At 36.4% G+C, this 13,423-nt stretch overlaps 1 protein-coding gene across 1 annotated transcript in view; it reads left to right on the top strand.

Annotated features, from left to right (window-relative positions):
* Window positions 1–225: 225 nt before the first annotated feature.
* The window catches only part of RNF17 (ring finger protein 17), a gene marked incomplete at its 5' end in the record, with an annotated part of 29,295 nt that continues 16,097 nt past the window's right edge, over window positions 226–13,423 (top strand). The window contains 11 exons of the mRNA XM_019612092.1: window positions 226–313; window positions 2,551–2,712; window positions 3,842–4,031; window positions 4,480–4,645; window positions 6,000–6,190; window positions 6,764–6,902; window positions 7,351–7,504; window positions 8,264–8,379; window positions 10,578–10,698; window positions 11,460–11,574; window positions 12,834–13,055. Coding sequence (XP_019467637.1) covers window positions 226–313; window positions 2,551–2,712; window positions 3,842–4,031; window positions 4,480–4,645; window positions 6,000–6,190; window positions 6,764–6,902; window positions 7,351–7,504; window positions 8,264–8,379; window positions 10,578–10,698; window positions 11,460–11,574; window positions 12,834–13,055 — 1,664 coding nt within the window. The remainder of the gene's footprint in view (window positions 314–2,550; window positions 2,713–3,841; window positions 4,032–4,479; window positions 4,646–5,999; window positions 6,191–6,763; window positions 6,903–7,350; window positions 7,505–8,263; window positions 8,380–10,577; window positions 10,699–11,459; window positions 11,575–12,833; window positions 13,056–13,423) is intronic.

Here is a 13,423-nt window from a genome sequence, read left to right as displayed (position 1 = left end):
TGAGACTTTTGTAGGATAAGTGAGTATCATCAGTATACTGCAAAGGCAAAAAACATAATTTCTGATGGAACAAGCAGATACAGTGCAGCAGCATGGATACAACTGTTATGAAGTTTTGATGGTTTTGTAGCTTATTACTTCAATATGCATCACTTTATTTTGTTGGCTGCTTTACTCCATATGTATAAAAACTAACATTCATTACACTTTTTTTTTTCCTAAAACAATGAAACAGAGTTTCCAACAGGAAATCATCATGACAAACAGAGGAAGAAACTTTTCAAGAAGGAAACGTACTCTGAGCACAGAGCTGGTTAGTTAGTTTTGTTTTTTTCTTGTCAGGTAAACAGATTTATATGTCGTGGGGGGGAAAAAAAAGCACCCTGTAAACAGTGAGGCAGAGCTCTGGAATTACTTGCAGAATTAGACATACACATCAACACTGTAGTTGAGATCAGGAGTGTACTAAGAAACAGAGATTCTGATTTTGGCCTGTTAACATGTACTTGCTCACATGTAAGAGCAGTCTTAGGTCACATGAATTACTTTCAATTAAACCAGTTTGGGCATTGTTTATGCTGCTGATGTCATTCTTAGGACCAGCAGTTTTACTCTGCAAAGGTGCCCCCTGATCATCTCACTTCCAAACTATATTATCTTTCAAGATCATTGAATGGCCTGGGTTGAGAAGGACCACAATAAAACCACAATAACCATCTAGTTTCAACCCCCTGCTATGTGCAGGGTCACCAACCACCAGACCAGGCTGCCCAGGGCCGCATCCAGCCTGGCCTTGAATGCCTCCAGGGATGGGGCATCCACAACCTCCTTGGGCAACCTGCTCCGGTCTGTCACCATCCTCTGAGTGGAAAAACTTCCTCTTAGTATCTAACCTAAACCTCGTACTTAATTGGAAGATGTAAAACACCAGCTCCTAAGCAACTCTTGGAAACTCAGCGTTGGTGGTGTTCTCAGCACATGGTAGACACTCAGTGTATCAATGCATCTTGTGGGCAGTTGGACCCATTTCTTAAATTGGTAATTTATTGAGTTTTGAACTGTTGCTTCTTTCCGTGTATGTTTAGTGTTCTGAATTACGAGTGAACGTGCACCAAACTGAGTAGTTTGATTACTCGATTCACAAATTCTGTAGCATCATTGAGTATAAGAAATAGTGATAAAGGTTGAGTAGAGATCCCAGTGTTGAGGAAGAAGGAAACTGACATAAAAAGTTGATAGAGGAGGAAGCAGACCTGGGTCACAGTATTAGCAAAGAAAAGATACTAAGAAAATCCGTCTCTGTTTCTGTGTTTTAACCTCAGAATCATGTAAAAGCACTCCTAACCTAACCTACCCATTTCATCTCAAGTAACTTGTAAATCCACTGACTGCTCTGAGAAGACTGGACAGAACAGTTAAGAGATGATGACTTCCTGCATGGGTGATACGGAAGAGTTAGTGTACCTGTAGGTTAAATGTTCTAACTCATTTGGACTTCAACTTGGATACTGTTCTTTACTATTGGAGATGTCCAAGAATAATCCTGGGTCTGTTCTGGATGCTACATTTCCTAAGTTTGAAAAGTACAGCTCAGTGTACTTTTCTCTGGTAGTTTCGGATGTTGGATTCTTCATATCACTTTTGGCTATGGTTGGTTGTGGCTCAGAGGAGCACTGGAGTTGAGTTCTTCAGATTTGTCAGTTAGCTGCGCTCAAGCCAATCGCACAGGTGACACTGGATACAGTAGAGATGGCAGCTGTTTGTAGTAATGATGCTCTCCAGTCTTTGCAAATATTGTGTTGTAAAATACTCTTGCAGGAACTGAGATGCTGAGCTTCTAAACCAATCACACCTATCCGCTCCCTTTGGTGACTAGCTTTAAAAGGATAACTCAGTATTTTGGATCTCAAATCGAAAGGAGTTAACTGCAGTACATAAGATCAGGATGCTGAGTCAGAAGTAGTGTTGTACAGAGGAGAATCTTTAAAATAGTTGTAGGACAACCAGGACTGCTGGAGTTCAAGGAGCACTTGGACAGCGCTTTCAGATGCGTGGTTTCATCGATGCAAAGCCAGAAATTTGACTAAGTGATCCTTGTAGGTCATTTCCAACTCAGGATGTTTTTCGGGATATTCTTTGATCTTCATACAGTGGCACAATAGCTGTACAAAAGTCCTTGTGATTCCTGCTCTTACAGATAGGTGTATTAGGGTCTCTAATCTACTTTATGGAAGCCTCTTAGACTTCTGTTAAATAAAGGGGATAAAAGATTTGAATTACTTACTTAAGATCAAGAGGCCACTTTGTAAGAAGTGAGACAGCATTTAGTTTTGTGGAATGGTTTAAGGGAGATAAGTCTTAGTGATCAAAAGAGCAGATTTAATCAGATTGGAAGTACGTAACTCATTTGAAACAAGTAGGAGCAAACTGGTTTGGGTTGAAAGGTGTGGTTATAAGATGTCATGATTGCAATGTAAGCCTAGTCATGTGTGTAGTAATATCTGTTGGAACCACTTGAATGGTGTTTTGTGTGCTCTTTGTCCTGCTCAGGTTCAACAGAACTAGTGTTTGTAAGTCATGTTGTAAATCCGTGCCACTTCTATATTCGGCGATACTCACAGAGGAAAGAAGGTGCTTTTTTGGAGATGAAATTGAATAATTTCTGTTGTAATAAAAGTTCATATTTCTTGCCTTCGGATATTTTGGAACCAGGTAAATTAAATGTTTCAAACATTTTTTTAAAGCCTGAATTAGCTTAAAATATAACCTTGCATGATGTCATCTTTAGTAAAATATTCATTTCTTATTTTTTTCTGTTTTCTATTCATTTACTAGGATGTTCAAAAATCTACAGTTAATGGGGGAGTGGAAGGGAGGTTATATTTTTACTGTTCTGTAAAGTGGATTTAAATCATACAAAAGAAAATCATGGAACAAAAAAAATGCGTCTTCAGTTCTTTAATAATTTCAGTGCTTAAAGTAACTAAAATTGTGACAGACAGGTTTTCACTGCTGAAGTTTTCCAGCATTGGGTGATACCTTTTAACTCTTAAGGTCTTTTTCAGTATACAGATTTTAATGAGTAGACCAGATTAGTTCTTTGAATACTTCAGTAAGTCTGCTTTGTCTTAATGCAAGCTGTTTTCCTTTCTGGAGGATAGATGGTTTTGTTTACAGTTCACTAATAGAATAGGAACTATTCTGGAAGTAAAAATGAAAAACAGTAGAATAATACATTGCTAAATCATTACAGCTGTTCTCTGCCTCATCTGTTGGTATTTCTAGAAGGTGTTCAGAAAAGTGACAAGTATGTTATACTCCTGAGTTGGGAGTATCACTGAAAATTATCTTGGAAAGTATGAATAATTTTACTGGAGCGATTTTCTTTGTGAATTTTGAAGATAGCACACCCAAAGTCTTGGTTTTATGCAGAAATAGGGAACTTGTAGGAAGATGTAAACTTTGGAACCTTCTGATGTTGTGAGGAAGTGGTTTAGACTTTCTGAAAATGGTTGGGTTTTCTGTGAGTTTTGACTGTATTATTTGCAAATGAACTAGACTTTAATTGGTTCTGGCATTTCAGTAAAAGATAGGAACATTTGCCAGAAATGATTTCTGACTACAAGCTGTAAGCTGTGCAGATGCTGTGTAAATGAATGTGGGGAGAACTTCTGACAGATACCAAGGCAAGGTTATTAACATCTTTGTGTCTTCATTTTAACAGCACCTCTTGTATGGAAGGTAGAAAGCAATGGAATGTTTTGAAGATCTGTAGTAATACTTAAAGCACAAAATATCTGTAAAGCTTTAACTTACATTTTTTATTTTTGTTTCCATAAAGGTGTTAGAGCTTTCATAAAGAGGAAGGAAACCGGAATGTGGTGCCGTGGAACTATCACTAAACTAATTCCCATAAAAACCAAAAACAAGGAGAGGACTGGTGGTCCGATGAGATGCAGAGTTTGTGATATCGCAGTGATTGAAATATTTCTGATCGATTTTGGGAGTTCTGAAGTATTTAATTTCTCAAGGTACAGTGGGAGTTGTTCATCTGCAATGATTGTCCTTTGGCTGTTGGTACTCAAGAGGATCTCTGTGAAGAAACAAATCCTCAGCCAGCCAATACTCTTGGCACAGGCTGCTGATTGGACATGCACGTGACACTGATGTTCTGTACGTAGCTGTTTCCCACAGAAGGAAAACGGGAGGTTGTGTAAATAGACAAGTGTACAAATATTCACATATTAACATGTGTAACTTGGACATCTGTTGCAGAGATGGGAGTCCTTAATGCTTAAAAGTGAAGAAATGTGTGTAAAATAATGTTACAGAAGTTTCAGTATTATGGTGTTACGCCAATTATTACAATAATGACCTTTTTCTCAAGTTTGTTTGTTTGTTTGAAGGGGGGCGGTGTTTTTTGAGGGTTTTCTTGGCATTCCTTTCAAGTTCGTACCATTTTTATTTCTATGGCTTTAGATACACTCCTGCTGAAAGACCTGATCTTGCTGCTCTACAAACTATTGAAACAGATGACATTTGCTTGCTTATGAGGAAGCCTGATCAACGTATTGAGGCTGAACTTGCAGCTGTTCCTCCCTTAGCAGTACTGTGTTCATTGAAAGATATTGTTCCTAAAAATGCAGTAAGTAAAAGCTCTTCCAACTACTGGATAATGATTTATTTTTTTTTTTTTTTAAGATTCACACTGAAGAATTTCAGTGAAAGATAATTACATATCTTATTCCAGTATAAACTCTTAAGAAAGAAAACTCCTAACAGTGTGTATGTATGTTTTTATATGTGTACATTTATATGTATATATGTCTTTAAAAGATTGGTTACACTGCTTTATTTGGAAGCAAACACACAGCACTCTGTCTTGAAAAGCCTCTGGGTTTATGGAGATATGCCAGGTTTCAATCTCATTTCTTTGGTTCTTGGCTTGTCAAATAGAAAGACAAATTATAGAACTTATTTCATGGCTGGCTGACAGCTATGTGAGCAGTAACTTTTTGAAAAATCATCCAAACAGAGAGAAATGATTCAGGATTTTTAAGATAATTTGTTCAGAGATTTTCCTTTTGTTACTTCAGATTTTGTGCCACAATCTAGAAAGTGTTACCTGTTGTCTATCACTGTAGTAACAAGTAAAACACTGTGAGCCGTTATTCCCTTGGAGAAAAGGGGCATACATTGCAGCATACTTTTTTTAAATATTTCCTTACTTATGAGACCCTCTTTTATTTGCTCAGCATTGGTGTGAGAGTGGTTTATGTGCGATGCAGTTGTGCATTTTTGATGGTATAACCTCAGGGTTGTTTTGTCATTTTCTTCAAGGTTTTTTGCTTGGTTGTCTGTTTTTCTTTTTAACCTGATACTTTCTGAAATGCTTTCAAGTAGGACAGATCAGGAACAGTTTTCACAAGTCTGGATAAGATGTTGTGCATGTGCTTGGATCCTAAGATCCAAAAACGAGAGATTTGAAGTATTAAATGAGAAATGCTTTAGTTTGATCCAAGGCAAATAAACTTAGAGGGGCTGCTCCAAGGTAGATAAAACATCAAAAAGGATGTTGTGAAGAGATGAAATGTTCAAACTGACCAAATTAGGTCGTGCATTTGTATGAAGGTAGAAAAAGAAAAGAGCAAACTTGCAGACAAATCAGGAGAGTAGGAATGCAAATCATGAGATAAAACAACATACGACCATTCAAGTTATCTATCAAAAAAATCAGAGGGATTGAAATCTGGAGCTTTGAGTTTAAAAGAAGCATTGCAGAAATTGCATCCTCCATTATTTGACTTTGTTTTACAGTTAAAAATATTATAGAAGTCCTCATAAAATACTGTCTTGTGCTGTCAGATCAGTGCTTACATGAAATACTGAACACTCTTCTGTTCATATGCTTCTGTGATTACTTCCTTGCTTATTTTTTTTTTATGCTTTGTTTGATAGTCTTAGACCTCTTGAGTAACTCTTTGTTCTTTTTAACATAGAGTGAAGGCTGGGGAGAAGAAGCAAAGAAAATATTTCTAGGAATGGTAAATAATAAAGTTGTTTTAATGACTGTATTTAGAGAAGAGGACGGCGTCCTCTTTGTGGATTTAAGAAAACCTCCATGTAATAAAATTTGCAGTGACATGCCCACATCTCTCAAGGATACATTAGTTTTTTCAGATGTGGCAAGGTATGTGGTCTCTTCTGGTCTTCGCTCTTATGTCATAGATGAAAATGTCATACTTGCAAAGTAAAGTTTACAAAGCAGGTTGTTTTGGAGGGTTAAGAGAGTGGGAGATGCTGTGGTGTTTGGGTACAGTAGTCTCCAAATCTTCAGGAAATTCTATTGCAGACAGAAAAGTGTATATATTTGAATGTGACTAGCTGTGGTGATAGTAGTGGGAGATAATTTTTAGGGCTTCTGCACTAAGTGTGGGAAAGAAGATTTTAAAATGGTTTTGTGGAATTTAGTGGATGGTGGTGGTTTTTTAAGACAGTTTAAGTGTACAGTGCTGCTTCCCAAATAACAATATTCTTAGAAGTCAGCTGCCATACATCATTATTGCTATGTTACATTTGTGGCAGAAAAAGCACTAGACTTGGTGGCACAGACTGAGGAGAGCTCAAGCTATTCATGTGACTGTGGAACAAGTTTTTTTGGAGATCATATTTGTTTCTTTGCAGTGAAATCAACACGAGTCTAAAAGTCTTCTTCTCAGTTATGTGAAAACTAACTTATTTAAAATCGTCTTCTTTACCTTAGGTTTAAATCACATCTTCCCAACCACTTAGAGAATAATACGGTGTTGCAGTATAGTGCACCTAAGATGCCACAAGAAAGAGAAGTGTTCTCTGTCACAGTTTGTCGTATTAATAGTCCAAGTGATTTTTATCTCCAATTGGTAAGCTTAGAAATGAGGTCTGTACAATTATTCTTACGTTGTATAATTATGGTGCGCTTCAAATGAGAGACAATTTCTAGTTATTTCTGCTATCAGTTTAGAATTCCTAAAATTAACAGATTAATTCCTAGAATCCTAGATTAATCATAATAAAATCAGAAATTTCTAGAATTTCACAAAGGTCTTTTTCTTTTTTACTTTTTTTTTAACAGTATTAATTTGTATGCGGGTACGTAGCATTTCATTCCTTAGAGTGGTGATTGAAGAGGGCAGTAGTGAATAATTCTTAGGCTCTTCAGTTCGTTTTACACGTCCATAACTGCCTTTCCAGAGGAAGTGACTGAGTACACTACCAGAAAAAAAGCATCCCTTAAAAGAGCAAAAATACAATTATAAGAATTAAGAAATGTTTGACATATCACAGAATGTTTAATTTTTCTTATTTTAGGCAGGTAGTCAGTTGGATTTAGCATTTCCACTGAAAATTGAGGAAATACAAGAACATCGGAATAGCAAAGACAAGACAGTTGCTTGCCCAGTTGAAGGCCAGGTTTGCGTTGCAAAACACAAAAGTGGCAATTGGTACAAAGCTCAGATCATAGGTGAGGTATTGATTCTTTCCCTGTAATGCTGAGTTGCAGAATCAGATGTGGTACAAGAGCTGAATTGCCTGCCAGATGTGAGAAGGATACTGTTTTCCACTGGGCAGTCTTATGCTTGTAGCTGTGTCCATAAATTCAGGAGCACTGATGTGTGTTTATGTATTATTTTTTTTCCAGTTAATGGAATGTTTTATATAGTCTAGTTTCAAAAAAAAAGTACAGTTTATTGTCAGAATCTTACTGAAATTCTGTTATATAATTAAACACTGTATCACTGAGCATTACAATTTGATCTTCAGGTTTGTCTGCTACATCCAGTCTGGAATTGCAGTTGATGTGGGTTGATAATTTCCCACAGTACTCTCCAAGACATGAGAGGCGAGGGGAGAATAGTGCATTTCGTTGTGGTGATCTCCAAGTTTAACTTGCCTGTATGCAAACTTGCATATGTATCTACTTGTAGTTAATGTGGCAGCATCTTTGGAAATGATATGTTGGGTTCAGAGTGTTAAATCTTATTGTTTCAGGAATTAGAAAGAGCTGGCTGTTAAAAATAATACAGAAATACTCAATTAAATACTGAAAATAAATAGAATCCCAAGGGATAGAAAGGGAATTACAGAATTGTTGAAGTTATGAAGTAAACAATGTTTTCATTGGGGTGGAAATTACTTTAGGATTCTAGTGCTTAAGCTAAGACTTCATAGTTCTTGGTTTTAATAACTTGATGTTGTCTGCGGGTTTTTTTTTTTCTTGAAGGGTTGCCACATCCTGAAGCAGTTGTGGTTAAGTACATTGACTTTGGCAGCATTGCTAACATACCTCTTAAAGACATACGTGATACAGCAGATGAGTTTCTGAGCTTTCCAGGAAAGGTAAGCTAGTGATTGCCCAAATTAAATACTGAAAATAAATAGAATCCCAAGGGATAGAAAGGGAATTACAGAATTGTTGAAGTTATGAAGTAAACAAATTGTGAAGCAAGTTCCTTTACAGATGGGTTTGTGATACAACATTTTAAATGTCTTTGGTTGTAGATCTATGACTTTTTATTTTGGTAATGAAAAAAACTAAGTTGATTGGGGCTTCAAATAAAATCTAGTATTATCTTGGGGAAAGTGGTACATGTATATATTTATTCAAATAACTTCTCTTACACCACAGAAAGGATAATTTTTACACTCTTCCAAATAATAAGCTAATCTAATTGCGTTTTTGTTTGCATCAAGGCATTTGACTTCTTCTTTCCTAACTTCTGCATCTTGTAGGAGTTTCTCCTTCTTTAACAAGAGAAAATCATAGTGGAAAAAGAAATGAGAAAGTGTTCATTAAATAAAAAATGCACATAAGCAGAGAATAGTTATTTTTCTTCCACTGCTCTGGTTGCTCGTACTTCTGATGCTGAATTTAAAACTTTGCATGTTGATAGTCTTTCATAACCTGTCATAGGCAACAGAACTAATGATTGCTGCAATGACAGTTGGCCAGCTTCTATTAGTGAAAATAGGGTTTGGTTGTTCACATGTTGAACAGAATGTTTCTGGGAAAAGTTTCAGCAAAAATAATTCAGCTTTTATGACAGCAAGGGAAAAGAAACAGTGAAAACGGCCAAATGTTCTTGTAGTTGCAATGTCTCAATACTGCAGATCAGAGTGATTAATGGATAAAGGTGCTGGGATTTTGATAGGCTTTATCTCATCATCCCAGTTAGTTAGTTATTTCTAAAGTCAGTAATATCTGTAAGGTAAGAAATACAGATTCTTAGAAAAATCTGTAAGGTATTTTTCAACTATTGAATACCTACTACTGGGTCATGTCACTTTGACCAGAAGGGTGAGTGGGCCATGAAGATACTGATACAGAATGGAACACGAGCACTAAGGAAACTAATTATTCTCAGCATTCTTTGTGCCATTCATAGGTTACAGTCTGGCAAGATCCATAGGTCGGAAGTTTGCATAAGAAATAGTAATTTCCTATCACTATTACTTCCAACACATACAGAATAAAGATCTGCAGGCCTACTTTGTGTTGCTATAATTTCAAATCTTTCCAATTTAAAAGAAAGGATTTAGAATTCTTTGAAACATGAATGAACACAACATCACAAAATCGGATGCTCAGAAAGCAGGAGTCCCAGTAGTGAGGCTGTTTGTACAGGTCTGGTCTTGGTTGTCACAAGAGATTTGAATTGGGCTGTTACAGGAAAAGTTGGACTTCTTTCAACTCACTGATACAGTTTGCAGGCATTTAATGAACTTTGCTGTTGCAGAAATGTTGCTGACCCTGAAACGAGCAGTGCTTAATGTAGTGTTGGGTTTGGCATCCACAGCCCTTCTCTTTTAATGTTATTTACAATCTCCAGTTTTATTCCTGACTGCCTGTATCCTAAGTATATCTTCACATGATATACTTATTTCCATTACATTGATTTATTTTTTTTACCTTCTTTCCTCTGCCTGCGTTACTCTTCTTTCTTTTAGTGCAGTAAACAAGAAGGAAGGAACAATGCCATCCACAGTTAACTTGAAATTGAACATCAGTGTGGTCACTGGTGTTTGAAATAAGGATGCTAAGGAATAATTATTTTGATCAAAGTACTTCATCAGATTTCTTATTTGTGTGTTGTTTTGTTTGTTGGTTTGGTTTTGTATTTTGTTTTTGTCTTCCTAATAGCTTTCCAAAATCTTGCAGGAGTGTTCTAAAGTTTCTGTGGTACTGTGATGTCTATGTATGCAGTCCTTCAGACTTCCACAGTGGTACAGCCATATTAAGCTTAAATGCATTAAGTGCATGTTGCTGCATTCTCTGTTTCAGTCATTCTCATTGTCTGCAGTCAATTTCACGTCTGACCATAAAGACCATAAACGGGGCAAGGAGAGTTAATATCTGTTCAGGCAAGATTCATGTCCAGCTGTAGGGGTGGAGGATCACAACGGTCTTAGATATTAATAATGTGGAACCAGAAGCCTAGGTCATGTTGTCTTTGCTGTCTTGCATGGCTGTGATTTTACTGCAACAGGATGAGATTGATATATGTGCTAGCAGAGAATTTATTAAAGTTATTCTGCAGGTGATCAAGTGCAGGCTGGCTTACATTGAGCCTTGTGAAGCAGCAGGTGAGTGGAGCAAAGAAACCACAGGAAGGTTCAAAGAAATGACTGAAGATAAATCTATGGTGTGCTCAGTTGTGGGTAAGTTACCAAGAGTGTATCAGTTTCTGCTCCAATATTGTTAAATTTTCTCACATATAGAAATACAGTTTTCATAGCTTAAAAACAGCATTCATTTGAAATGCTTCTACTCATAAGTGGGACAGGTAGCCCAGTGTGAGCGATTTCAGGCAGGAACTAATTGAAGCAGAGCTAACAGACAAACCTGTGATGAAAGTTCTTTGTTTTTATTTAGGGCCACACCAGTATTAAGTGATTTCAGTAATCTGCTTTATTAAGATTGGCTTGTTTCCAAACCTTCTAGCTGTCTCTGGCAATTTCTGACTTTATTGGCAGCTGTAGATGTGATCACTGCTGCTCTAAAATATCCTGCCCTTATGCCTCAGAAATGGATTGCTGTGTGTGTATGTGTGTGTATATACTGCTATATAATTTATATAAATGTGTATGCCATAATATATTTTTTTCTCTATGCCATTTATTGTTAGTAGGTAATTATTTTTCAACACCCATACAGTGGTGGTTTGGAGTCCATATAGTAAATGAAATTACATGCAGCAGGTGGTTTTCAGTAATTATTGGTGTCTTTTAAGTTGATGTTACAGTTATGTGCAGAGCTACGCCTCTTTACGTTGTTGATTTTTTTTTCAGAATCATCAGTCAGATGTTATTGCAGAAAATTACCTTTCTTGTTATTATTTGCCGTGTCTCTGAACCAGTAGTGTTTAACGGATCTTTGATTGCTAATACTATTATTTGTTAATTATGTCATTAATTCACAGAGATGTTAGATAATATTTTGTCTGTTGAACTTTTTGACTCCCGTGCTGCTTGTGGAAGAGGCTCAAGTATTAACTGCCAGCTAGTCAGAGAAGACCTTGCATCCTACATACCTGGGTAAATACACTGCATAATTTAAAAGTCTTTGGAAATACTGGATTTCTGTAACAAAACATTTGGTTTCAGTGTATCACCTTCAGTGATTGGAATTCACCACATTTGTGAAACATTCATCACAGTCATCAACTGAAATAAGTTGTGGTTCTGCTGCTGCATGACTGAATTCTCAAACCAAATCTTGCTTAATAGATACTTTGCTAAAGTGTGATGGAATCAGAAGTAGCAGATAAAGTGTTTGCATCATACTTCCGATATGCTTGTAATGTGCCAAATCTTCCCTGACTGGTTATTATGGTTCACTTTCCCTTACACTAAGAGAAGAAATACCACCTTTGTTTGAGCTGCACCTCAAGTACCTCATCTCTTTGGAATCTCTATTATTACACAAGAAATTTCTCAGATATGCCTGCTATGGACAGAGAAGAATTGGGAAATGTCATGGGAGAGATGAGGCAAAGAGATTACGCTGCCATGTATAATTTGCGTTTGGAAAAGACAATCCAGAAGTCAGTTCTGCATTTAGAGATGATTTTCCAGCTCTTTACATGTCTTTAGTTGACGCTGTTCCTGTCATTTACTAGGCCAGGCTGTTGCTCACATAAATTGGCAAATACTGGCCAACTTCTGATGGCTTTATTCTGTTCAGTTCACACCATTAGAACAAGTTTCTATCAAGGTATTCTTTGCATGACTGTGCTGAATTCAGTTCTCTAATGAGGAAAATTGTTGTGTTGTGTTTATCTTTCTAGCATTCCCTGAGAACATAAATGCTTCACTCGTTTGATATTCTTAGTTATTATTCTTAATATTTATTACTTCTGAAAAGAATACTTACTCATCTTAAAGGTGGAATGTTGCAAATTTCCCTCGGATGCAACATTGATTTCTAGAAGTGTGATTTTAATGATTTGATATTCTGAAGACCAGATGGTGAGCATTGATGTTTGGCAGTCCATTTTATATCAGACTTGCTCCTCTTCTGGCAGCCTACATTGCATCGTGCTTTCGTCTTACAGTAAGATTTGCAAGAAAACTTCCTGAAAATGAGTAAAAATAGGTTAACCATCCTGAATGTTGCATTTAGAAATGCTTTTACCTTTTGTTGGGATTATTTTTTTTCTTTTTTATATTGTTCTTCGTTCCTGACTCTTCGTGTTGAAGTATTCCTGTCCTGCTGAATTGTGACTATTGAGCAATATTTGATTGTTGAGAAAATGTTTGATGTGTGGATCCTGATTATTTTACACTCCATTTAGGTACATTAAAGGTACTTCTGCAAGTTCCAAGGAAACATGGGACATTTCTTTGGAAGAAATTCCTGAAAAACTGAGAGCTTTAAATCCTGTAAACACGAAAGCCCTGGAGAGTCAGGATTTCAGATCACTTTCTAAGAAAGAGTTACAGGTGATAATTAGTCACGTTGTGTCTCCTAGTAAAATTTTTATCCAGTGGCTGTCATCAGAAAGCAAACTGAAAAGGTACTAAAATTCAAATAAATTTTCTAGAGTTAAAGCATTTGTGTTACTTATTTTTGAAGTGTAATTAGAGTAAACTCTCTTGAATTAGTCATGGCATTAAATGAATACCACACCCTTTTATGTTGTCAAGAGAAAGTAGTCTGTTTTTTCAAATAATGGGATACATAATGTCCGTGATCTCTGAATAATTGAGCTGTTGAAGGGTTTTAATTGGATTGTGTCTGTTTCACAGCTTCATTTCATGTATTTCTAACATGCCATAAAGAAAAGCTACAACCTTATGCTTCTGTTAAATAGCTAATAAAATTTTACAGTATGCTAGTTAACCAGTCATTGCCTAAATAACACTCATCACTCATTTGAGAGAA

This window comes from Meleagris gallopavo, chromosome 1, assembly GCF_000146605.3.
Source record: "Meleagris gallopavo isolate NT-WF06-2002-E0010 breed Aviagen turkey brand Nicholas breeding stock chromosome 1, Turkey_5.1, whole genome shotgun sequence".
Classification (NCBI taxonomy): Eukaryota; Metazoa; Chordata; class Aves; order Galliformes; family Phasianidae; genus Meleagris; species Meleagris gallopavo.
The sequence above is the reverse complement of the archived record's forward strand: the minus strand, read 5'-3'. Positions and strand labels throughout refer to the sequence as shown.